This window comes from Mustela putorius, unplaced genomic scaffold (assembly GCF_011764305.1).
Source record: "Mustela putorius furo isolate JIRA1106 unplaced genomic scaffold, ASM1176430v1.1 tig00537303_pilon_pilon_pilon, whole genome shotgun sequence".
In the NCBI taxonomy this organism is placed as follows: Eukaryota; Metazoa; Chordata; class Mammalia; order Carnivora; family Mustelidae; genus Mustela; species Mustela putorius.
The window spans coordinates 460,935-483,743 of NW_025422441.1; the positions used below are offsets into that span (position 1 = coordinate 460,935).

At 65.5% G+C, this 22,809-nt stretch overlaps 2 protein-coding genes and 1 long non-coding RNA gene across 10 annotated transcripts in view; 1 reads left to right on the plus strand and 2 right to left on the minus strand.

Annotated features, from left to right (window-relative positions):
* LOC106004388 lies at nt 1–2,370 on the minus strand. Its single transcript, XR_001177359.2, has 3 exons — nt 1,646–2,370; nt 1,341–1,546; nt 1–472 (listed from the first exon to the last, which is right to left on the minus strand). It is a non-coding gene; the product is annotated as an uncharacterized LOC106004388 (long non-coding RNA).
* On the plus strand, nt 2,352–15,105 carry CPSF1 (cleavage and polyadenylation specific factor 1). 2 transcript variants are annotated; one of them, XM_045074114.1, is made up of 38 exons: nt 2,352–2,457; nt 2,571–2,725; nt 7,345–7,372; nt 7,465–7,607; nt 7,698–7,778; nt 7,869–8,020; nt 8,100–8,246; nt 8,338–8,477; nt 8,547–8,657; nt 8,734–8,827; nt 8,913–9,000; nt 9,081–9,200; nt 9,284–9,335; nt 9,422–9,516; nt 9,594–9,668; nt 9,796–9,876; nt 9,959–10,048; nt 10,223–10,333; nt 10,408–10,549; nt 10,619–10,797; nt 10,879–11,015; nt 11,100–11,274; nt 11,368–11,574; nt 11,650–11,739; nt 11,820–11,963; nt 12,035–12,187; nt 12,811–12,927; nt 13,008–13,098; nt 13,169–13,253; nt 13,342–13,483; nt 13,569–13,721; nt 13,796–13,972; nt 14,050–14,116; nt 14,196–14,243; nt 14,321–14,476; nt 14,561–14,690; nt 14,772–14,910; nt 14,987–15,105. In XM_045074114.1, exons 2-38 carry the CDS (start codon nt 2,582–2,584, stop codon nt 15,032–15,034), a joined length of 4,332 nt encoding a protein of 1,443 aa, XP_044930049.1. In that variant the 5' UTR covers nt 2,352–2,457; nt 2,571–2,581; the 3' UTR covers nt 15,035–15,105. The 2 variants fall into 2 exon arrangements, with proteins under 2 accessions (XP_044930049.1, XP_044930050.1); XM_045074115.1 differs by lacking the exons at nt 2,352–2,457; nt 2,571–2,725 and adding exons at nt 4,844–4,966; nt 5,059–5,161.
* The window catches only part of ADCK5 (aarF domain containing kinase 5), a 16,328-nt gene continuing 8,609 nt past the window's right edge, over nt 15,091–22,809 (minus strand). For 3 of the 7 annotated variants that reach the window (XM_045074149.1, XM_045074146.1, XM_045074148.1), the window contains 14 exons: nt 19,978–20,084; nt 18,938–19,087; nt 17,675–17,750; nt 17,287–17,487; nt 17,063–17,203; nt 16,866–16,979; nt 16,628–16,759; nt 16,467–16,550; nt 16,297–16,378; nt 16,145–16,223; nt 15,959–16,050; nt 15,639–15,891; nt 15,420–15,536; nt 15,091–15,339 (listed from right to left, as the gene is read on the minus strand). In XM_045074149.1, the coding sequence (XP_044930084.1) occupies nt 15,234–15,339; nt 15,420–15,536; nt 15,639–15,891; nt 15,959–16,050; nt 16,145–16,223; nt 16,297–16,378; nt 16,467–16,550; nt 16,628–16,759; nt 16,866–16,979; nt 17,063–17,203; nt 17,287–17,487; nt 17,675–17,750; nt 18,938–19,087; nt 19,978–20,084 (1,734 nt within the window). In that variant the 3' untranslated portion in view covers nt 15,091–15,233. Of the gene's footprint in view, nt 15,340–15,419; nt 15,537–15,638; nt 15,892–15,958; nt 16,051–16,144; nt 16,224–16,296; nt 16,379–16,466; nt 16,551–16,627; nt 16,760–16,865; nt 16,980–17,062; nt 17,204–17,286; nt 17,488–17,674; nt 17,751–17,911; nt 18,110–18,937; nt 19,088–19,977; nt 20,085–22,809 lie in introns of those variants that run through there. The other 4 variants (XM_045074150.1, XM_045074147.1, XM_013049441.2 and 1 more) reach the window with 3 other exon arrangements.

A 22,809-nucleotide genomic window follows, 5' to 3' on the forward strand; every position in this document is an offset into this window, starting at 1 on the left:
GCTCCATCCCAGGACCCTGAGATCATGACCTGAGCCCAGGGCAGAGGCTTAACCCACTGAGCCACCTGGGCGCCCCACCTGGGCGCCCCACCTGGGCGCCCCACCTGGGCTTCTTCTGACTCTGCTCCAGAAGTGTTCATCCTCTGAGTCTCCTGGGGCTGTCACACAGTCCACCATAACGGGGTACCTTAAAGCGTACCTTAAAATTTATTTCCTTACAGTTCTGGAGGCAGAAGTCTGAAATCAAGGTGTAAGTTAGCTGTGTTCTTTCTCAGTTCTGCAGGAAGAAGTTGTCACATGAGAGTTTACTGGCTTCTACTGGGCCCAAGAGTTCCGTGTCTTCTGGCAGATAAGTCCAGTGTCTTGCTCTGCCTTATGATCTTCCTTCTTGTGTCTCTTCTCTTCTTATGAGGACACCAGTCCTGTTGGATTACCAGCTCGCCCTACTCCAGTAGTTCCATCTGGAATGATCCTATTTCCAAACAAAAGTCACATTCTGAGGTACTAGGGGTTACATTTCTAACATATCTTTTTGGGGGACACAATTCAATCCATAACACCCTTCATGGTCCGAAATGGCTGCCAGAGCTCCAGCTATTAAACGTAGTCTCCAGGGAGCAGAAAGGAGGTAGGAGGAAAGAGCAAAAAGAGGAAGGGGTCCAGGGGATATCAGATTCAGCCTGTCGTTTACCCAATACACAGACACAAAAGTAGGAGAGTGGAAGTCTCATGCTATGCCCCATGGGTCCACTCGTGCTAGAGGAGGTGTATGCTGCACCCCAGTAATCTGTAGCAAACTGGGCAGGAAGGGCCATATCTGAGAGCTCCCTGTCCTGACACAGGTAGGCAGATGCTCCAGCCTCTCCAAGAGCTACTGATTCTCCAAGAAGCTTCAGCAAGCCCACAGAAGAGAGGTGTGAGCATTACCACCTCCCTCCTAAACTCAGTCTATAATACTGAACAGGTAAAGATGGCCTCCCGGCATGGAAGGAACAATGTTGCCCCAGGGGAACCTGAAGAGCGTGGTCTGGACGGTGGTGTCCACTAGCCACAGGGACCAAGCTTCGGGGTATGGAGGAGAGCCGGGAGAGGCCCCGCCTTCTGGAGGTGGGAGCTGAAAGCCCTGCTGCGGGGGGTGGGGGGTGGGGGACCGGCATTCCCCCAACCTGCCCCCCCCCCCAGCCTTGGACCATCTTCCTGCCCACACTATTCCTCCCCAGCAACTTCAAGCCCCCACCTCCACTGACAGGCCCCCACTTTCATCTCCCACCGAGAGACTGGATCCACCTGGCAGGCTCTCCTGTGTGCTTCCCCTCCCCCCACCTTCTCCTCCCCCTCACCTGGCCCGCCGCTGTGCTCCCAGGGACTGTGCTCCGCCAGCATCTCCAGCCCTCTCCACACTGACCACCTCTGTCCCAAGATGAGCTCGGGTTCGTTGGTTAAGGCATTTGCCACGTGCCAAGCTCCAGCCCAAGGGCTCCGTGGGCACGGATTCTTTCAGTCGTCAAGGACACCCTACGATGCGCTCACCTTTGACGGTGCCCCTCTGAGAGAGACCCCAAGAGTTAGCGTCCGCCTGGGGCCCCAGATCCGCCCCTGCGTCTCCTGCAGCACATCTCATCGTCCTGGTTACTGTTTTCCTTACCTTCAAAGGCTTTGGCGTGGCTCAGGGGTCAGACACCTGCCTGGGCCTCCAGCGAACCCCTGACCACCGCCTGAGGCTGCCGACGCGCCCTTTCCTTGGGTGTCACTACGCTCTCTCCCCCGTTTTATTTAGGGTTCCATTTCCAAGTCCAGGGTCCGTGCGCGGGCCCCTAGGGCGCGTCCCCGCCGAGCGAGGAGAGGTCCGTGCGCTGTGCTCGGCCTGGGGAGGGAGCGGGGGCCAAGATGGGCCGAGCGGCGGCCCTGGGGCGAGCCGTCGCGTCCTAGAGGGCGGACGCACGAACCGCGGGGGCCCTCCCCGGGAAGCTGTCGGGCCCCCGACTCGGACTCGTCGGGCCTCCTCCCCGCCAGCGGCCCTTGCCGGGGCGTCATGCGGCGCGTGTCCGCCTCGGGGCGCCCCGTCCCTCCCGGCGCCCGCCAGCTCCCCGCACGGCGCCTCGCCCACGCGGGCTGGGAGGGGGAGCGACGCCTCTTCCTGCGGCCGAGACGCTCTTTGGGACCCCCGCAGGCCCCGAGCCGCGCCACCTCGCGCCGGGTTCCCCGGGTACGGGACGCGCGGCTTCGAGCGAGCTCGGGATTTCGGGGCTCCGCGCGCAGAGCCGGGAGCCGAGCCGTGAGGCCGCTCCGCCACCCCTGGCCACCAGGGGTCGCTGTCGTCCTCCCTCCGGCCGCCGCCGAGGCGGCGTAGCGCAGGCGCAGTAGCGGGCGCCCGGAACCACGGCGCTGCGCTTCCGGGGCCGCCCGAGCCTTGTCCGCCGCCGTCCCGTTCCCCCGCGAGCGAGCTCCAACTGCCAGGTGGGCGGCGGCGGCGGCGGCGGCGGCGGCGGGGGCGGCGGGGGCGGGCGTTGGGGCCGGCGGCGGCGGCGGCGCGGGCGGCGCGGCTCACGCTCCGGCCCGGCCCCGCGCAGCCCGCTCCGCCATGTACGCCGTGTACAAGCAGGCGCACCCGCCCACCGGCCTGGAGTTCGCCATGTACTGCAACTTCTTCAGCAACAGCGAGCGCAACCTCGTGGTGGCCGGCACCTCGCAGCTCTACGTGTACCGCCTCAACCGCGACGCCGAGGTGCGTCGGGCCGGGGGCGGAAGGACGGCCCGGGGCGGCGGGGAGAGCCCGGCGGGCCCCGCGGGCGGTCAGGCCCCCGGCCCGAGGTCGCGTCCGCGGCGGAAGCACAGCGCTGCTGGGGGCGCCGAGGGCGACCGGGCCGGGAGGGCGACCTGCAGGAGCGGCGCCGGCGAGACTGGTGTGAGCGCGAGGATGGGGCAGCGGCCGTCGGGGCAGCGGCAGCGGCAGCGGCCGTCGGGGCAGCGGCAGCGGCAGGGGCCGGGGCGCGGGCCGGAAGCGGTCGAGGGCGGAGAGGGGCGCCGCGTGGCCGCGAGCGACGGCGCCCGGCGCGGAGGGCTGAGCGGGGCCGATGCGGCGGCGGGCGGGGTCGGGGGCCGGCGTCCCGGCACCTGCTGCCGCGCGGCTGCGTCTGGGCGGCTTGAAGCGCGCGGCCCGAGGGCCCCGGACGAGGAGCGCCGAGCAGCCGCCCCGGGCGTCGCGGCGGCCGCTCTGGGGCGGGGTGTCCTGGAAGACGGTCTGATCTTTAGCTGTTGCGGCAACGGCAGTTTTGAGGTCAGTATTTGGGATGGGTCCAAATTCCAGTCAAAACTGAAAAAGACGTCGCGGATAAAAACGGGGCAGCCCGGCTGGCTGAGGCAGGAGCGGGGCTCTTGGTCGGGCCGGTGACTTTAGCCCCGCACCGGCTGTACAGACGTTGAAAACGAACGAATGCGTCTCTGCTGACCTCCGTGGGCGGCCTGGTTTCTCCGTCCTGCCCTCCGCAAAGTTCCCGCTCCGACTGGGCGAACTCAGAGACCCGTCGCAGGTGCGCTTCCGCGGTGCGCTGGGCCCACGGCGAACACTGGTGTCAGTCGCTCCTCTTCTCCGCAGACGAGTTTGTGCGGAGGCCTCGTGAGCGCGACGGGCGCAGAGCCCTGCGGTGGGGACCCGTCCTGACCTGCGGTGGGGCCCAGCAGGGCAGGGAGGGGGAGTGGGAGGCAGGAGTGCTCTGAAACTTTGCTCCTTGCGAAGTTGAGCTTTGAGCAGGCGAGATCGGAGGCGCCGCGGGGAGCGAGGGAGAGGCCCGCGTGGGTGTCAGGAGGGGCACGGTGCTCGGCGGGGCTGGCCGGGAGGGAGGGAGGTGCCTGGGTGGCTCAGTCAGTTGAGCATCTGACTCTTGGTTTCAGCTCAGGTCGTGATCTCCGGATCGTGAGGGCGAGACCACGCTGTCGGGCTCCGCGCTGCGGGTGGAGCCTGCCCCGGATTCTCCCCCTTTGCCTCCCCAACCCCCACCCTCTCTCTCTTTGTTTTTCTTTAAGATTTTATTTAGTTATTCGATAGAGATCACGTGGGCAGTGTGAAGCAAGAGGGGGAAGCAGGCTCCCCGCTGAGCAGGGAGTCCGATGTCGGGCTGGATCTCCAGACCCTGGGACCATGACCTGAGCCGAAGGCAGAGGCTTAACCCACTGAGCCCCCCAGGGATCCCCAAACTTAGGAACAACAGAGAGTCTCTCCCAGTTTCTGAGGGTCAGGAAGCCCAGAGTGGCTTAGCTGGGCGGCTCAGCACAGGCTGCCAGGAGGTTGGAGCATCTGCTTCTCACACTGCTGTTGGAGGCCCTCGTGTGGGCCTCACCCCAGGGCAGGCTCCTGCAGAAGGAAGGCTGAGCGAGAAAGAACAAGTCACCAAGGAGCCACCGTGTCTTCATAACCTGAGGGAGACATGGCACACGGCCCCCTCCGCCCCCTGGTACAGCTTGTGTGGACCAGCCCTGGCACAGGGCGTGAATCCTGGGAGGCCATCTACACACAGATCTGGGTGCTGCCCACTGTGAGGTTGAGGGAAAGCTGGGGATAGGAGCCATGCCGAGCGGAGTCTGGGCTGGAGAGAAGCGGGACTCTTCAGACTCTGAAGCTGGTTGGAATCACCCAGAAGATGGCTCCTTGGGGCTGTGGGTGCCCCAGGCTTGAGACATCCGGAAGAACAGAAGAGGCCCAGGATGCGCTGCCGGGGGTCGGGGGCGGCCGGCAGGTCGGGGGAGAGAGCCCACACCCAGGGGAGGTGGAGGCCTGGGGTCCTCAGGCTGTGTCCCCGGCTGCCAGGCCTCTTTGCCGGCAGACCTGGGGGCCCTGGTGGCTCTAGACCCGGGCGGGGACGGGGGCCTGCAGGGTTCGGAGCCCACTGCAGAAAGAGAATTATAACGTGAACGTCTCTGTAAAGATTGGCACCAGGGGAATCAAAGCGACAGCAGCAGCGGGAAGAAGGTTGGAAAGATGGAGCAGCAGGGGGGTGCACCGGCCTGGCTGCCGCCCCCGCCTGGGCCGCTGAAATGCAGGGGGGCTTTGCCTATCTTCAGAGACCTGTACCATGGCCAAGCAGACGGCACGTGGCTGCCAAGCTGAAGTCAGATGTTGGTTTCGGCTGACTGTAGGAAAGTGTGCCAGCTCTCGAGTCAGAAAGTACGTGGGGCAGGAGATGGGGCTGATGGGGGGCAGCTGGGGAGCGTCTAGGCGGTCTGGTTTCTGCTGTGGAACCGCAGGTGCCTGCATTGGTGCGTGTCTTGGGAGTTTGGACAGGGCACCCCATGGACTGAGGAGGTCCCTGGCCTGTGCTCCGTGAGGTCTGGGGTTTGACTCGGTGATTTGAAGGGCTGGAGGCAAGCTGCCTTGTCCCTCTCTGTCCCTCTCCCCTGCCCCCTCCCCCCCAGCTGGCTGGCTTGGTTTTCCTGGGCTCGAGAGAAAGGGGGAAGCTGCCAGTCCTCACCAGGGCCAGGGCCTGGAGTAGGGCGCCAGTTCCATCCCCAGCCTGTTCAGAGCCGCTGAGAGCCCAGACTCAGGAGAGGGATGATGGGCCCTGTCTTGGGCGGTCTTGACTCTGTTGGTGGAGTCTCCTGCAGGTGGCTCCTGTAGCTCACAGCTCAGCCCTGGTGACAGGAATGGGGGGGGGGCATAGAGCACAAAGCACCCGGGCATGTGTGGGGCGTGGCCAATGTGGCTGGGACTCCAGTCCTCTGGGTGAGGTGGGAAGCGAGGGCCGCTCAGTCCGAGGTCTGGAGGTCTGGTGTGCCCATCGATCTCGCAGAGCAGAGGAGCTGTGTGTGGGAGGGGGTGAGGGCATGGCCTGGGGCATAGGCAGGGGTGGGGCTTGGCGGGGGTGGGGGCGTGGGGGGGGGCCCACCCCTGTGACCTTTGGAGTTCATTGACGTTAATGGAAATGCCAAGTAAATAGAGACTAGATCATGGTTATGGGTGGAAAAGTCTCCGTCTTGTAGAGATGTCCGGCCCCTCGGGTTTGTCTGTAGAGTCCGTGTCTTCCAAAGTCGCAGTGGGTTTCTCATTAGACGGAATGATTCAGTTCTCAAATGTACACGGAAGAGCCAGAAATGAAGCGCGGCCACGATAGCTTTAAAGACGAACAACGTGGGACACGGGCCTTGTAGGAGCCTCCAGAATTGTGTGTGCGCGCGCTTTAATGCTGGGTTATTAGGCGTGTATGAGACAGACGTAGAATGAGGTTCACTTTGGACTGTTTGGAACCAACATTCTTCTCATGGAACGTCCCACTGTATCTCCAGGACTTTTCCCTTAAAAACCTTAATTTTCTTCCTTTTTTTTTCCCCTTAAGATTTTTATTTATCTGACAGAATGCACAAGCAGAGGGAGGGCCAGAGGGAGGGGGCGGCTCTCCGCTGAGCAGGGAGCCTGACACGGCTCCATCCCAGGACCCCGGGACCTTGACCTGAGCCGCCCAGGTGCCCCTATTACGTCTTTTTTATATCTCTCCAAAGGGTATATTGTTTTTCTCCTTAACCTTGATCGTTGGGTGTTCTTGTGCGGAGCTCATCAGGCATTCCTGGGATGGCTCAGTCCGGCTGTGCCAGGGTGTCCTTGTCCCACGTCGCCGGCTCATTTGCAGAGACTGAGGAGTCAGCCTCGAGTCCGTCCTGCGTGCGCAGTCGCTGTGGGGGCCTCACCGCCTGAGGTGCCGTCAGCCCGGGACCAGTGGGGTTTTGGTTTCATTTGAGGTTTTTTAAGTTTATCATTTTTGAAACATTTGGTAGAATTTTCTGCTGAAGTTCTCTGGCTCTGGAGTTTTGTTGTTGTGAAAATGTGTTGGGTGTATAAAATGCCTTTTCTGTAATGAGTTAATTATGTTGTTTTTCTCAAGCAGCTCTTTTTACGGTGTTTTCCCCATAGCACAAGTGTGTTATGAAAAATGCCCTTTTTTTCTCATTATTAAACTTCTGCGGGGCGCCTGGGAGGCTCAGTCGGGTGAGCGTCCGGCCTGATGTTGGCTCAGGATCGCGGGATGGAGCCCGGGTCAGCTCCGTGCGGGGTCTGCTTGACAGCCGTACTCCCTCTGCACCCCGTCGCCTGTGCGCACACGAGGGGACTGATGGCTGTTGGGGGCGCCGTGACCGGGGCATTCTGGGAAGCCTGTGGCCGCGCTGGGGACCGGGTGGGAGCGAGTTTGTGCACGTTGGGTCTGTGCCCAGCTGCCTCCTGAAGTGCCTGGAAACGGGCGCTGCGCGGTGGTGAGGGTTTGGGCAGGGCTGGCCCTGTGTGGCCTTTTCTCCTCGTCCCCCAGTGAGGGGGGCTGCCCCGTCTGTGGCTTCACCGCTCACCCTCCTCTTCCCCCCCAGGCACCAAGCAAGAATGACAGGAGCACAGGTGAGCACAGGGGTAGCTGCCCTGGCCTCAGGTCTGGGACTGTGGGGGCTGGGGTGTGGGCCTGGACCCAGACCCACCGGCCTGTCCCTCAGAGGGAAAGGCCCACCGGGAGCACCGGGAGAAACTGGAGCTGGTGGCTTCCTTCTCCTTCTTCGGCAACGTCATGTCTATGGCCAGCGTGCAGCTGGCAGGTGCCAAGCGGGACGCCCTGCTCCTGAGCTTTAAGGATGCCAAGGTAGGCAATGGGCCTGGAGGTGGGCGTCGGTGTGGGGGGCCTGCCGGGCCGGGGGTTTGGCCACAGCTCTGACCTGCGGCCGCCTTCCAGCTCTCGGTGGTGGAGTATGACCCAGGCACCCATGACCTGAAGACCCTGTCTCTGCACTACTTTGAGGAGCCGGAGCTGCGGGTAGGGCCGGGCCACGACCCCAGACCCCAGTGCCTTCCCCCACCCCACCTCCTGTCCCCAGGCCTGCCTGATGATGCCCTCTGCCCCCAGGATGGGTTTGTGCAGAACGTGCACGCGCCGCGGGTGCGGGTGGACCCCGACGGGCGCTGCGCTGCCATGCTTATCTACGGCTCGCGCCTGGTGGTCCTGCCCTTCCGCAGGGAGAGCCTGGCCGAGGAGCACGAGGGGCTGATGGGGGAGGGGTGAGTACCGCGGAGGGGGAGGGGCTGTGTGTGTGGCGTCCCCTGCTCCCTCTGCCCGCTGAAGCCTGTGGCTCCCCAGGCAGAGGTCCAGCTTCCTGCCCAGCTACATCATCGACGTGCGGGCCCTGGACGAGAAGCTGCTCAACATCGTGGACCTGCAGTTCCTGCACGGCTACTACGAGCCCACGCTGCTCATCCTCTTCGAGCCCAACCAGACCTGGCCGGGGTGAGGCGCGGAGCCCGGGGCCTGCGGCTCGGGGCGGGGACCGGCCCCCCCCCCCCCCCCGGCCCCGGCCGACCCAGCCGTCTGTCTGCAGGCGGGTGGCTGTGCGGCAGGACACGTGCTGCATCGTGGCCATCTCCCTGAACATCACGCAGAAGGTCCACCCGGTCATCTGGTCCCTCACCAGCCTGCCCTTCGACTGCACCCAGGCCCTCGCCGTGCCCAAGCCCATAGGTGAGGGCTGTGGCTGTGGGGGCTCGTGAGAGTGTGCGGGGCCCCGCCCACCAGCCTGTCCCTCTCCAGGTGGGGTGGTGGTCTTCGCGGTCAACTCGCTGCTGTACCTGAACCAGAGCGTCCCCCCGTACGGCGTGGCTCTCAACGGCCTCACCACCGGCACCACTGCCTTTCCTCTTCGTGAGTGTGGGCAGGGGCGGGAGCAGCGGGCGGGGGCTGGAGGGCCTCCGCGTCTGTCTGACCGCACCCGGCACAGGCACCCAGGAGGGCGTGCGGATCACCCTCGACTGTGCGCAGGCGGCCTTCATCTCCTATGACAAGATGGTCATCTCCCTCAAGGGCGGTGAGATGTGCGTCTCCCCTCCGTGAGCCCCACCCCTGCCCAACCCCCCACCCCCGCCCCCCGCCCCGGCTCAGCAGCCCCCCTCCTGGCAGCTACGTGCTGACCCTCATCACCGACGGCATGCGCAGTGTCCGCGCCTTCCACTTCGACAAGGCCGCCGCCAGCGTGCTCACCACCAGCGTGAGTCCCGGGAGGGCCGGGGGGGGGGAAAGGCCCTGGGGGCGGGCCTGGCCTCCCCCTCACCGGCCGCCCGCCTTCAGATGGTCACCATGGAGCCTGGGTACCTGTTCCTCGGCTCTCGCCTGGGCAACTCGCTCCTCCTCAAGTACACAGAGAAGCTGCAGGAGGCCCCTGCCGGCGCCGTCCGGGAGACCGACAAGGTGCGTCCGCGGAGCCTGTCGGGACACGGACCCCGGGGCGGCCTCCCTCACAGGGCTGCTCACCGCCTCTTCCTGCCTGGCAGGACGAGCCCCCCTCGAAGAAGAAGCGAGTGGAGTCTGCAGTCGGCTGGTCAGGTGGGGACGGAGACCTGGGGCTGGAGGGGGCCGGCGGGGGCCAGGCGACGGGGGTGGGCTCATGCGGGACCCCGCGTCCGCCGCAGGGGGCAAGTCCGCGCCGCAGGACGAGGTGGATGAGATTGAAGTTTACGGCAGCGAGGCCCAGTCGGGCACACAGCTGGCCACTTACTCTTTCGAGGTGAGCTTGGGGCCCCAGCGGTGGGCAGGGGGGGCTCCCACCCAGGCTGGCCTGCCTGAGCAGGGCTGTGTCTGCAGGTCTGTGACAGCATCCTCAACATCGGACCCTGTGCCAACGCGGCCATGGGAGAGCCTGCCTTCCTCTCCGAAGAGGTGCCTTGGGGTGGAGGGGGGCGGGGGGCACAGGGCACTGGAGCCTGTCCTTCCTGTCAGCCCCTGTGCAGGGCAGTGGGGGCTGGGCGGGGGCAGGGCCCTGTCCTTACTCCCAGCTCCTGTGCAGTTTCAGAACAGCCCTGAGCCGGATCTGGAGATCGTGGTGTGCTCCGGCTACGGGAAGAACGGGGCCCTGTCCGTTCTACAGGTACGTGGGGGCAGGGGCTGCTGCCTCGTGGCGGGATCCCTCACGGGATCCGGGAGAACTGATTCCCGCATTGTCGCTCCAGAAGAGTATCCGGCCCCAGGTGGTGACGACCTTTGAGCTCCCTGGCTGCTACGACATGTGGACAGTCATCGCTCCCGCGCGGAAGGAACAAGTAGGTCGACCCTTGGCTGGCCTGGAGGGCCCGGGTGGGGCAGGTGACCCAGGGCTGCCCTCCACATGGACTCAGCCTGAGCTTACAGGCGGCCTGGGGGCAGTGGGGCCCAGGACTGGCCTCTGCTGGGCAGCCTGGGCTAGGGGACATGATTCCTGCTATCCGTTGTCACAGGAGGAGACCCCCAAGGGGGATGGGGCAGAGCAGGAGCCCAGTGCCCTTGAGGCAGATGATGACGGACGGAGACATGGGTTCCTCATCCTGAGCCGGGAAGACTCCACCATGGTGAGGGGTGGAGGTCCGGCAGCCTGGGGCGGGGTCCTGCTGTGGGGTGGGTCTCACCCTCCTGTCGCTTACAGATCCTGCAGACAGGGCAAGAGATCATGGAGCTGGACACCAGTGGCTTTGCGACACAGGGCCCCACAGTCTTCGCTGGCAACATCGGGGACGGTCGCTACATTGTGCAGGTGTCACCGCTCGGCATCCGCCTGTTGGAAGGAGGTAGGTGCGGCGGGCGGCGGGGAGGGTGCTGGGTGCCGACGCACGGCGCTGACCATCCTGCGCCCGCAGTGAGTCAGCTGCACTTCATCCCCGTGGACCTGGGCTCGCCCATCGTGCAGTGTGCCGTGGCTGACCCCTACGTGGTCATCATGAGTGCTGAGGGCCATGTCACCATGTTCCTGCTCAAGAGTGACTCCTATGGGGGCCGTCACCACCGCCTGGCGCTGCACAAGCCACCCCTGCACCACGTAAGCTCCCAGCCGTGCCCGCGGCCTGCAGGCCCCCCCCCCCGCTTCTGCCGTACTGAACCCCTGCCCCTGTCCCCGCAGCAGTCCAAGGTGATCACCCTGTGCGTGTACCGCGACGTCAGCGGCATGTTCACTACTGAGAGCCGCCTGGGCGGGGCCCGCGATGACCTGGGGGGCCGCAGTGGCTCCGAGGCCGAGGGGCAGGGCTCGGAAACCAGGTACGTGGGGGCAGCCAGGGCCTGGGCTGTGGTCAGGGGCCCTGTGGCGGGCCCCGTGTGACTTGTGTGCCGGCCCTTCTCTAGCCCCACTGTGGATGATGAGGAGGAGATGCTGTACGGGGACTCGGGCTCCCTCTTCAGCCCCAGCAAGGAGGAGGCTCGCAGGAGCAGCCAGCCCCCTGCGGACCGGGACCCCACCCCATTCCGGGTCGAGCCCACCCACTGGTGCCTGCTGGTGCGGGAGAACGGAACCATGGAGGTGCGTGAGGCCCTGTGCCCGTGTGAGCCCTGCCCCCTGCTTCCCGCGGCTTCCCGCGGCTTCCCGCGGCTGCTGACCCTGCTCCCCACGCAGATCTACCAGCTGCCTGACTGGAGGCTGGTGTTCCTGGTGAAGAACTTCCCCGTGGGGCAGCGGGTCCTGGTGGACAGCTCCTTCGGTCAGCCCACCACGCAGGGCGAGGCCCGGAAAGAGGAGGCCACGCGCCAGGGGGAGCTGCCGCTCGTCAAGGAGGTGCTGCTGGTGGCGCTGGGGAGCCGTCAGAGCAGGCCCTACCTGCTGGTGAGTGCGCCCGCGTGCCCCGCGGCGGCCCGGCCGGGCGCCCCCGTTCCCCTGCTGACCCCACGCTGCCCCCAGGTGCACGTGGACCAGGAGCTGCTCATCTACGAGGCCTTCCCCCACGACTCCCAGCTTGGCCAGGGAAACCTCAAAGTCCGTTTCAAGAAGGTGCGGTGAGCGGGCCGTGGGGTGGATGTGGAACGGGGTGAGGGCACGACCTGGCCCTCACGGCGCACCGCCCCCTCCAGGTCCCTCACAACATCAACTTCCGTGAGAAGAAGCCAAAGCCGTCCAAGAAGAAGGCGGAAGGCGGTGGGGCCGAGGAGGGGGCTGCGGCCCGTGGCCGCGTGGCCCGGTTCCGGTACTTCGAGGACATCTATGGCTACTCAGGGGTAGGCGGTTGGCTCTGGGGGGCGCTCGGGGAGGGGCAGATTGGGCCGCCCCTCATAGCGCCTGCCCTCAGGTCTTCATCTGTGGCCCCTCGCCTCACTGGCTCCTGGTGACGGGCCGGGGGGCCCTGCGGCTACACCCCATGGGCATCGACGGGCCCATCGACTCCTTTGCCCCCTTCCACAACGTCAACTGCCCCCGAGGCTTCCTGTACTTCAACAGACAGGTAGGGAGACCCCAGGGCTCCTGCTGCCCCATGTTGCCCTGCCTGGGTCAGGAGGAGGCGCCGGGGACCCTGTGGGGTGTCCAGCAGGTGCACAAGGCCGAGGTCGAAGAGGGGAGACGTGGAAAGGTTGGGGGACACGGCGGGCGAGAGTGGCGGCTATAGCCCACGAGGCGCCTGTTGGCGGGGCCAGCGCTGGTCACTGCTGTGCCCTTCAGGAGCTGGGACTCTAGCAAAGGTGCTCACCCTCTCTGAGTCTCGTTTCCTCATCTGTGAGGCCGGTCTGAGGACTCGTGATGAGAACGGGGCAGGTGGTCTGGACGTGCACTTAGGGCACTGGCTGGGGTTGGGGGCAGTAGGGGCCCCCTCGTCTGTCTGTGCCGACTCCGGCATGGCTGGCACGTGGGTAACCTTTGCTGTGCGGCTTGTGGCTTCCTCTGGGCCCCGCGTGAGCCCGGGAGAAGGGATGGGGGACCGTGAAGCACGGGTTAGCAAGTCTCCGTCCCGTGCACACCCCGTTCTGGCAGAGCGGAGGGCTGGCGGTGTGGAGCCCTCCGGAGCCTAGGTTTGCCTGCCCTGCCCTGGGCGGGTGCTGGGCCTCATCAGCCGCTCCCCGCACCCGCCAGGGTGAGCTGAGGATCAGTGTCCTGCCCGCCTACTTGTCCTACGACGCCCCGTGGCCGGTCAGGAAGATCCCACTGCGCTGCACGGCCCACTACGTGGCTTACCATGTGGAGTCCAAGGTCTGACCCCGTTCTCTTTGGGCCCGGGCCCCTCTGGGCACTGCCCCCCGGGCACCCGTGACAACACTCGGCCCTCTCAGGTCTATGCTGTCGCCACCAGCACCAACATGCCGTGCACCCGCATCCCGCGCATGACCGGCGAGGAGAAGGAGTTCGAGGCCATCGAGAGAGGTGCGTGGTGCCCGGGGAGGGGCGGGCTGGCGGGGCCGCCCTCCCTGACCAGCGCCCTGCGTCCTCGCAGATGACCGGTACGTCCACCCCCAGCAGGAGGCCTTCTCCATCCAGCTCATCTCCCCGGTCAGCTGGGAGGCCATCCCCAATGCCAGGTGAGGCGAGGCTGGGCCGGGCTGGGCCGGGCCAGGCTGGGTGGGACCTGGCGGCCAGAGGGCAGCGTCCTCACCCCGCGTCGCACAGGATCGAGCTGGAGGAGTGGGAGCACGTGACCTGCATGAAGACGGTGTCGCTGCGCAGTGAGGAGACCGTGTCGGGCCTCAAGGGCTACGTGGCTGCTGGGACCTGCCTCATGCAGGGGGAGGAGGTCACGTGCCGAGGGCGGGTAAGGGGCCAGCCTGGTGGGGGTGGGCGGCGCCTGGCAGCCCTGGCCCTTTCCCTGCACATCCTCCTCCCCCCACACCCGGCAGATCCTGATCATGGATGTGATCGAGGTGGTGCCTGAGCCTGGCCAGCCCCTGACCAAGAACAAGTTCAAAGTCCTGTATGAGAAGGAGCAGAAGGGCCCGGTGACCGCCCTGTGTCACTGCAACGGCCACCTGGTGTCCGCCATTGGCCAGAAGGTCTGCGCTCTCCCTCTCGCCCTGGGGTCAGCCTGCGGCCTGCCCCTCGTCACCCGTGGCCCCTGTCCCCCCAGATTTTCCTGTGGAGCCTGCGGGCCAGCGAGCTGACGGGCATGGCCTTCATCGACACGCAGCTCTACATCCACCAGATGATCAGCGTCAAGAACTTCATCCTGGCCGCGGACGTCATGAAAAGCATCTCGCTCCTGCGCTACCAGGAAGAGAGCAAGACGCTGAGCCTCGTGTCCAGGGTGCGTGCGTGGCCTCGGCCCCGTGCTGGGTGGGGGCTGGCCACAGGCCCGCCCTGACGACCCTCCCCCGTCCCCAGGACGCCAAGCCACTGGAGGTGTACAGCGTAGACTTCATGGTGGACAACGCCCAGCTGGGCTTCCTGGGTGAGCGCAGGGCCCCGGGGGCTCCGGGGCTCGCAGACTTCAGGGGGTGGCCAGGCTGACGCTGGGCTCTGCTTCTCAGTGTCCGACCGCGACCGCAACCTCATGGTGTACATGTACCTGCCCGAAGGTGAGTACGCCCCCCCCCCCCCCCCCCCCGCGGGGCTGGCGCTGGGCGGGCAGTGAGCAGAGCTCCCTCTGGCCCAGCCAAAGAGAGCTTCGGGGGGATGCGCCTGCTGCGGCGCGCCGACTTCCACGTGGGCGCCCACGTGAACACCTTCTGGAGGACGCCGTGCCGCGGGGCTGCGGAGGGGCCCAGCAAGAAGTCGGTGGTGTGGGAGAACAAGCACATCACGTGGTTCGGTGAGTGCCGGGCCGGCGAGCGATGGCGCGGGGGGGGGGTGTGGGAGGCCAGGCCGGCCTTGCTCACACAGGGCCCCCCCGCAGCCACCCTGGACGGCGGCATCGGGCTGCTGCTGCCCATGCAGGAGAAGACCTACCGGCGCCTGCTGATGCTGCAGAACGCGCTGACCACCATGCTGCCCCACCACGCCGGCCTCAACCCCAGGGCCTTCCGGTGGGTGTGCGCCCCCTGCCCGCCGCTCCCCCGCCCCCCAACCCCCCTGCCCCTGCCCTACAGCCTGCGTGTCCTCCCCAGGCTGCTGCACGCGGACCGGCGCGCCCTGCAGAACGCTGTGCGCAACGTCCTGGATGGCGAGCTGCTCAACCGCTACCTGTACCTCAGCACCATGGAGCGCGGCGAGCTGGCCAAGAAGATCGGCACCACTCCGGACATCGTGAGCCCTGCCCCGCCCCGCCTGGCTGTCCTGCCCCGCCCCACGCTCCCCCACTCACCAGCCCCTCTCCCTGCAGATCCTCGACGACCTGCTGGAGACCGACCGCGTCACTGCCCACTTCTAGATTCCCAGAGGCCGCCACCCCCACCTCTTTTTGTACAAAACACGAGGACAAAGATGTTTGGTTTGAGTAGAGCTTGTGGTCATTGTTGGGTCTCTTGGCGGGGCTGGCTCCTAGGGTACAGCGTCTCCAGTGCCCCAGGTCTCAGTCTGTGGCGCCCGATGCTGGACCAGCCCTGAGGGCCTCTCGGCCCCGGGACTGCCTAGGTCTCCAAGTACTGGGAGAGCCCCTGCGTCTCAGGCAGGAGGCCCAGCTGGACCAAGAGCCGAAGGAGGAGGGCGGTCAGCCGCATGGACAAGGTCTCTAGCCTGCGAGGAAGGGCAGGATCAGGGGTGGGTGGGGAGCAGGTCTCGCCACCCGCCCTGGATGCCTGCCCCTCCTGTCTCACCTTAGGGCCACTTCAAACTTGAACATCTCCCAGATGACCTTGATGTGGCGCAGGACGCTGGCTCCGTAGACGCTCTGGTACGCCGCACCTGCCAGGCGGCTCCAGCCCCTAACCGCGCTGCCCAGAGACACAAGTCAGCCCGGCCTGGTCCCGCTCTGGCCACTGACCCCTGCCATGCCCCCACCACTCCCCCAGGGACCTTGGCCAGCCGGCACCCACCTCTTGGCCATGAGGAAGTAGCGGTTGACGGGGGTGCCCAGGGCGGTGTTGATGGCGCGCACGGTGTTGAGGTTGCGCAGCACGAGCAGCATGGGCCGCGGCAGGGCCTTGAGCACGCCCATGATGGCCTCGAAGCGCTCCTGCGCCATGGCCTGCATGTAGGCCGCCTCCTCCCGGCTCAGCAGGTGCGAGTGCCACAGCTGGCCCAGGCGCACAGGCCGCTGCATGAGCACCTCGGAGAAGAGGAGGTAGTCTGCAGGCGGGGGGTGAGCCAGGACCAGGTGCCCCCGGGAGCTCCACACCCGCAGAGCCCGCCTCACCTCGCACCCCGAGGGCCTCCGCGTGTGCCTTCATGGCCACGTCGTCCCGGAGAATGATGGCCCGCCACAGCTGGCACAGGGCCGCCCGGTCCCTGTGGGAAGTCAGCAGTGAGCCCGGCCGGGCCCCCACCCCTCACCCCCACCCTGCCCCCGAACCACCCCCCTCCAGCTCCGTGGCTGGCTTACTTCTCGTCCAGAAACTGGTAGAGCCCGTGGTCCAGCAGCACCAGCTGCGCCTTCCCGTCGGGGCCTTTCCGCACCAGAACTGGGGACGCAGCCTGTCAGCTTGTGGGCTCCGACCCCCACCCCCCAACTCCCAGTCCTGGGCCCTTTCCTACCGTTGCCTGGGTGGGGGTCCGCGTGGATGAAGCCGGTGTAAAATATCTGCTCCGCGAAAGCCTGGATGAGCTTCTCTGCGATCTGGTGGGAGAGGTCAGGACCGGGCGGCCGGCACTCAGCACAGCCGCCCCCCCCCCCCGGGAGGCCCCCCCCCCCCACAGGCACTCACGTCCTTCGCCGCCAGCCCCAAGCCTTCGATGGCGCCTGCGTCGTCGACCTTGCAGCCGTCCCAGAACTCGGCCGTCAGCACGCGCTGGGGGAGAGCAGGCGGCTGAGCTGGGCCGGGCTGCCCGTTCCCGCCCGTTCCCACCCCGGAGGGGCCCCGCCCACCTTGCTGCACACGTCCCAGTGCACACGGGGGACCACGACGTAGCGGAAATGCCGCAGCTCCCGGGCACAGCGCTCGGCGTTCTGGCCCTCGTTCTCGAAGTCCAGCTCCTGGGCCAGGGTGCCCTTCAGGTCCTGGGGGCCACACGGGCAGCTGAGGATCTGGCTTGGGGACCGGCCCACCCCAGCACGTGGCCTGCGGCCCCCCATGCGCCCCGGTCCACCTCCGGGCGGCGCTGACCTGGAGGACCCAGCCGAAGCCAAAGCTGGGATGCATGAGCTCGACGAGCCAGAGCAGCAGCTCCAGCGTGCGCACATCCCCCTCGAAACGGTCCCGCAGGTCGATGTACTGCACCTGCGTTGGCGAGGCTGTGGGGAGGACCTGGGGCCACTGGCAGCGCCCCGGACCCTGCCGCGGCGGGGCAGGCCCTGGCGTACCTTCACGGCCACCTCCGTGCCGTCGTGCAGCCTGGCTCGGTGCACCTGGGCCAGGCTCGCGGCGGCGATGGGCTGGTAGTCAAACTCCCGGAAGAGCTTGTGGGGCAGGGCCTGGAAGTCCTCGAGGAACAGCTCGTCCACCTGGCAGGGGGCGGGGGGTTCACGGAGTGGCGGCAGGGGAGGCTGCCAGGCTGCCCAGCCCCCAACCCAAGAGCAGGGCTCACCTCCTGGAAGCCACGCGTGAGGGCCCGGTCCTCCAGCACACGCAGAGTCCTGATGTACTCCGGGGGCAGCAGGTGGTTGAAGGAGCACAGCCCCTGGCCCAGCTTCACATAGAGGCCCCCATTGCTGATGGCCCCGGCGACCAGGGCGTCAGCTGCCCGCTGGTGACACGCTGACATCACGTCCAAGTACCCCGGGCTGTTCTGACCACAGGCATGGAGGGAAGAGATGGGGGCAGGCGGGCGCCGCCTCACCCTCCTTCCTCTAGCGTGTCCCTGTCCCCCTCCTCCCCCAGCGTGAGCCTTGCCCCGCCCATGGCTGGGGGCGGGACCAACCTCCCCACAGTGGGCCTTGCGCCCCCCCCCCCCCCGGGCCGGGGGCCGGACCAACCTCTTCCACGCCTCGCAGGACGACGTTCGTGCACCACCAGTAGTCCAGGGAGATCTGCAGGCCTATCCTCAGAGACCTGTCGGCAGAGGCTGCCTTTAGCACCCCCAAGGCACAGGGCCCTGCAGCCATCCCGCCCCCGCCCCAGACCACTGGCCCCAAACCGAGCAGGTGGCGGGGCAGCTGGGCTCCCGGGCTGGTCCGGGAGGGAGAGGACAGGCTCCCATCTAGCTTCCTTACTCAGCACTGCCAGCAGGGCAGTCTCGGCTCCTGGTCTACACTATAGACAGCCTGTGTCCACACCACTCCTGTGCCTGAGCGCACAGCTATGAGCACCCAGGATAGACGGGATGAGAACGGGAAGGGGGGGCTCGGGACTCATGACCAGGCCGGGCTTCTTCCGCATTCTCCCAGCACTAGGACCTGTGCGACGGTCACCTGTGGACGGTCATGGTCTCCATTAGCACAAATCTCAGCCAAGTTTCTGGCTAAGTGCCCAAAGGCCTTAGTAAGGCCTAAGAGTCCCCTGAGAGATGGACCAGGGTCGAGGGGCTGCAGGTGCTCAGAGCCGCAGGCCCCAACCCCGCAGCCGCCTGGAGCAAGGCTGCATGCGAGCCGCCTCCCAGGCCAGCAGTGGGCGAGCTCAGCCCAGCCCAGCCCAGTGGTGGGTTTGGCTTAGACTGAGTTTTCACTCAAAGCCAGGCCTTCCCGGCTGTAGGAATTCCCGGGTCTGAGCAACAGCAGAAACGTCTGTCCGAGGGGCTCCGATGGGAAGATCAGCCCTACCCCAGGAATCTAGCACTGGTAGACGAGGGAGTCTGAGAAGGGCCTTCAGTGGAAGGCACCCTTGAGAGTAATGACCAGACACTGTCCGTCTCTAGTCCACGGGGAGTGGAGGAGGGCTGGCAGCCCTCCCGCCCGAGTCCCCGTGCCCTCCGGATGCCCACTCTCCTTGGGGCAGTGGAGGGGAGAAAAAAGAGGAAGGGGAAGAGGAGGAGGAGGCAGCCGCCCGTCTGCCCAGCAGCTGGCAGGAGCCGGACCAGCTCTCTGCCCTCCAAGGCTGATCCGCAGGGTCTGGAAGAGGCCGCATCCCGGGTACACGGCTCGTCAGCACCACGTCCCTGCGGCAGCACTGCAGGGTCTGGAAGGCAGCTTGGAAGACTCCAGCCAAACCCTGCAGCCCCTCCCAGCTCTAGCCCAGGCTCCACACATCTCAGGACAGGACTGGCTGGGGGAGAAAGATGTCCCATGCCCCCACCCCCCTACCTGCCGAAGCGCCCTACACCGTCCGCTACGAGTCTCATCCTTCTCTTCTCCTGAGGCTCTGCTGTGAGGTAGCGGGCCCCAAGGAGCAGGGGGACCCCCAGCACCGTGGCAGAGAGCACCTTCCTCCACAGGGGCTGGGGTCTGCGGGACCTGGAGGGAGACAGAGGCGTGTGGTGCAGGTTACTTCCTGTCCGGCCTCCGGGCCAGGGCTCTGCCGGCCTCTGCTCCCCACGGCCCGCGGGGCCCTCATGACTGGGGTCCGGCCCACCCTGGGGAGCCGCAGCTGTACCGTAAGCCCCTGCAGGCGACACGGGGTCCAGAGGCCCGTGTGCTCACCAGCATGTTCCCAATCACCTAGCCCAAGCCCTGCAGACTCCCTGGACGCCAGGCTCCAAGGGCCCGTGAGCAGGAAAGCAGCTCACAGGCAGAGCTGAGAGCCTGCCACCATTGCCCTGAGGCCGCCCAAGTGAACTGCCAAGTGCCAGGACGGCAGAGCCGGGCCAGATGCGAGGGCGACGGGGATGGAGGGGAGAGCCTGACAGGAGCCCGGCATCGAGTCACACGTCTGTGCCGAGGCCACCAGGCAGCGAGTGCAGGCTCAGGTGACTCGCTGCAGCCCGCCAGGCCCGAGTCCGGCCTCCTGATGCCTCCTGCCTCCCTCCCACGCTGTCCTGCCCCTGGCCTCAGGCCTGGAACCCTCCTGCCGCCAGTTCTCGCTGCTTCTGCAGCTTGTTTTGGCCCTAGCCACGGCAGCCGGGCCTCCTGCACACTCTGAGCCAGCGACTGTCTTCCCAGAACACACAGCTCTAGCCGCCGCCGTGTGCTCACGCTGCTGCCGGCAGAGTCCCGCCCCAGGAGTGTCAGTCCCTGGCGGGGGCAGGGGCTGGCGACTCCAGGCCACCACATGGAGGAGCAGACGCATCTGTCATGCCAGCAGAAGCACAGAGAAGTCCAGCCTCGGGCCCCACAAGGGAGGTCTTCCATCCTGCCTGGCAAGGGGCACGGGCCATAGAGGGCACCCAGGGCTGCGGGGAACTCACCACCTTGCAGGCAGGACCCGGAGGTTTCTCCTGGAAAGGGCAGCAGGGGCCAGCCAGGGGTCCCGGCTGCTCTGCAGCAGGGCGGAGTGGAAGCGGCAGAGCTGGGACTGCAAGGGGAACAAACGGCACAGGGTCACCCCGGCCCTGAGCTGAGGGGCAAGCGGCACCTCCCAAGGCCCCAGTACGTCACACCAATGTAGGTCAGCACTTGCAGGGCCTGTGCTCAGGGCCAGGCCCACGCGTTCGCTTCAGGAATGCAAGGACAATCCCACCTCTGGGGAGCGCGGCCGAGATCCGGGCATGACGAGAGCAGGCAAGGCTATACTGTCCGCACCAGGAGCCTCTGCCTCGAGGCACCACGACAGATCACTAGAACCAGCCCACCTCCACGGGTCCCTTCTGCTCCTGCCTCGGACCCTCTCCGGGTGGCCCTGGGACCTCTGGCTGACTGTCCTGCTTCTCAGCCCACTGACCAGTAGCCCCAGGAAGTCATTCTGAATTTCCAAAGATGTGTAATGTTTAATTACACAATCAGAAAGATGTCGCGGCAGGGGGCAGAAGCAGTAAATGGACCCTGTGCCGGTGGCTGCTCTGGAAACACCTGCTAGAACCCCAGCGGCAGAGACACGGCAGAGGGCAGGGAAGGCCAAGCGGAAGACGCGCCACAGCCGGCCACAAGGACCACGGGGACCGCTCAGCGTGCTGATCTGTTTCAGCAACCACGGAAGCATCACGGCCCTCCTACGCTTTCAGACAACCTTGGTCTCCCAATCTTATTTGAATTATGGGGTCTTATGAGGTCTTGAACCACAAATTGCCAACCGCAAATCCCTTTATAGAGAAAAAAAGGTTATGTATAGTAATGACCCACGGCACAGATGTTAGCATTATTACCATGAACCCTGAACCAAATAAAGGACTGGCTTTCCAATCATTTTCTGGCCAAAGCACACAGCCCTGAAGGCAATTTCAAGGACTGCAAAACAACACAAAAGTCAAAGGAAAAGGTCCATGACCTATTGTCCCAAGAGGAGAACACAGGCTGACAGAAAAGCTCTGCTCGGCGAGGCCACACACAGTGAGCGCAGATCCTCAAGGAAACCCACAGAGGCGACAAAGGCACCACAGGCAGAGCCGGAGGCTTCCGGGCAAGAGAGCAGGCCGGGGTGGCAGCCCCCCGCTGCCCTCTGGCCTGTGACCTGCTAGGCCCTGGGCACGCGGCTCTGTGCAGGCTCCGCGGCAGAAGCCCAGAGGATGGGCATCTGTGACCACAGACACCCGGTGACAGCCGCTCCGAACATCAGTGATGGCCTGCCCTACGGGGGTCTGTGGCCACAAGCACGTGCGCTGGAGGGAAAGCCTCGTGTGCACCACGCCCTCCCTCAGATGCCTCCGTCCAGGCTCCGTCCGCCCTGCCTGCTCTTCTCCGGGCCTACAGCCCCGGCCCCCCGACTCCTCCCGAGCCCGCTCTTCCGCCGCACGTTCCCCTCCCACAGACCCTGCCGGAGATGCCCCCATCCAGCCAGGGGCTGCGGACGCAGACAAAGCCAGCGAGACACAGGGACCGCACGGGCACCAAGGAGGGAGGGTCCTGCCATCTGGCAGCAAGCGGGACTCCCACGTGAGCACCAGAGAGGGTCCCCTACACAGAGAACGTGGACTCAGGGGGGCCTGAAGCCAGGAGAGCACAGGGCATTTCTGGGGAGGAGAGGCCTATGCGGCTGGGAAGCGTGGTGGCAGCTCATAGGTGGCGGGCGGGCTGTGCCCACAAAGAGCGGGCAGCCAAGTGAGCCGGAGCCAGGCAGGGCACCCTGAGGGGCCCTGGCATTCTCCTGCAGGGAGTGGGCACTGTGCTGGGAGGTCAGCCCGGGAGGAGGGTGAGGCTGGGTGGTGCCGAGCGGATTCGGGGCAAGCGTGGGGACCTGGCAAGATGGCCCCAGGCTGGTGCCGGAGAGCCTGGGAGCGCCGGGACGCCCTCCCACCCCGGCCTGGCCCTCCGGCCTGTGAGAGCGTGGCTGTGCTTGTGCTCTTCTCAGGAGGACGGCAAGCCCACTGAGTAAGAACCGGAGCGCTGCCCTCACGGCCCGTGACCCTGAGCACGTCTGCTGAGTGGATCCAGGGTTCGAGGACCCTCTCAACGGCCTGGCCTCTTCAGAAAGTCATCGGGATCCATGAGTTGGGAACACTGGTGCTGGGCACAGTCACTTATCAATTCTATGCTTCTATAAATACTTGCAAATTTTTACAAAGATTTACTTGAGAGAGAGAGAGCGAGCAAGCAGAGGGAGAGGCGACAAGCAGGCTCCCCGCTGAGCGAGGACCGTGCCGGGGACTCGATCCCAGGACCCTGAGATCATGACCTGAGCCAAAATCAAGAATTGAATGCTTGGGGTGCCTGGGTGGCTCAGTGGGTTAAGCCACTGCCTTCGGCTCAGGTCATGATCTCAGGGTCCTGGGATCGAGCCCCGCATCAGGCTCCCTGCTCAGCGGGGAGCCTGCTTCCTCCTCTCTGCCTGTCAAATAAATAAATAAAATCTTAAAAAAAAAAAAAAAAAAGAATTGAATGCTTACTACCTTCAGGGCAGGTCATGGTCTCAGGGTCCTGGGATCGAGTCCCACATTGGGCTCCCTGCTCAGCGGAGAACCTGCTTCTCCCTCTCCCTCAGCCTCTCCCCCTGCTCGTGCTCACTCACTCTCTCAAAAAAAGCAATCAGACAACCACTGAGCCACCCGCCCAGGTGCCCCAATGTTTGCAATTTTTTATAACAAGAAGTTAAAACACAATCACAGGAAAAAAATTGTCACCTGGGAGGCTAGAGAGACAAGAGCCCA

What these genes read in the sequence shown, in the direction of transcription:
- CPSF1 (XM_045074114.1), top strand. Translation starts at nt 2,582, where the DNA reads ATGTACGCCGTGTACAAGCAGGCGCACCCGCCCACCGGCCTGGAGTTC. An exon ending in CCAGCGTGCTCACCACCAGC is followed by an intron (nt 9,001 to 9,080) that starts GTGAGTCCCGGG and finishes GCCCGCCTTCAG; the next exon opens with ATGGTCACCATGGAGCCTGG. An exon ending in TCCTGTACTTCAACAGACAG is followed by an intron (nt 12,188 to 12,810) that starts GTAGGGAGACCC and finishes CGCACCCGCCAG; the next exon opens with GGTGAGCTGAGGATCAGTGT.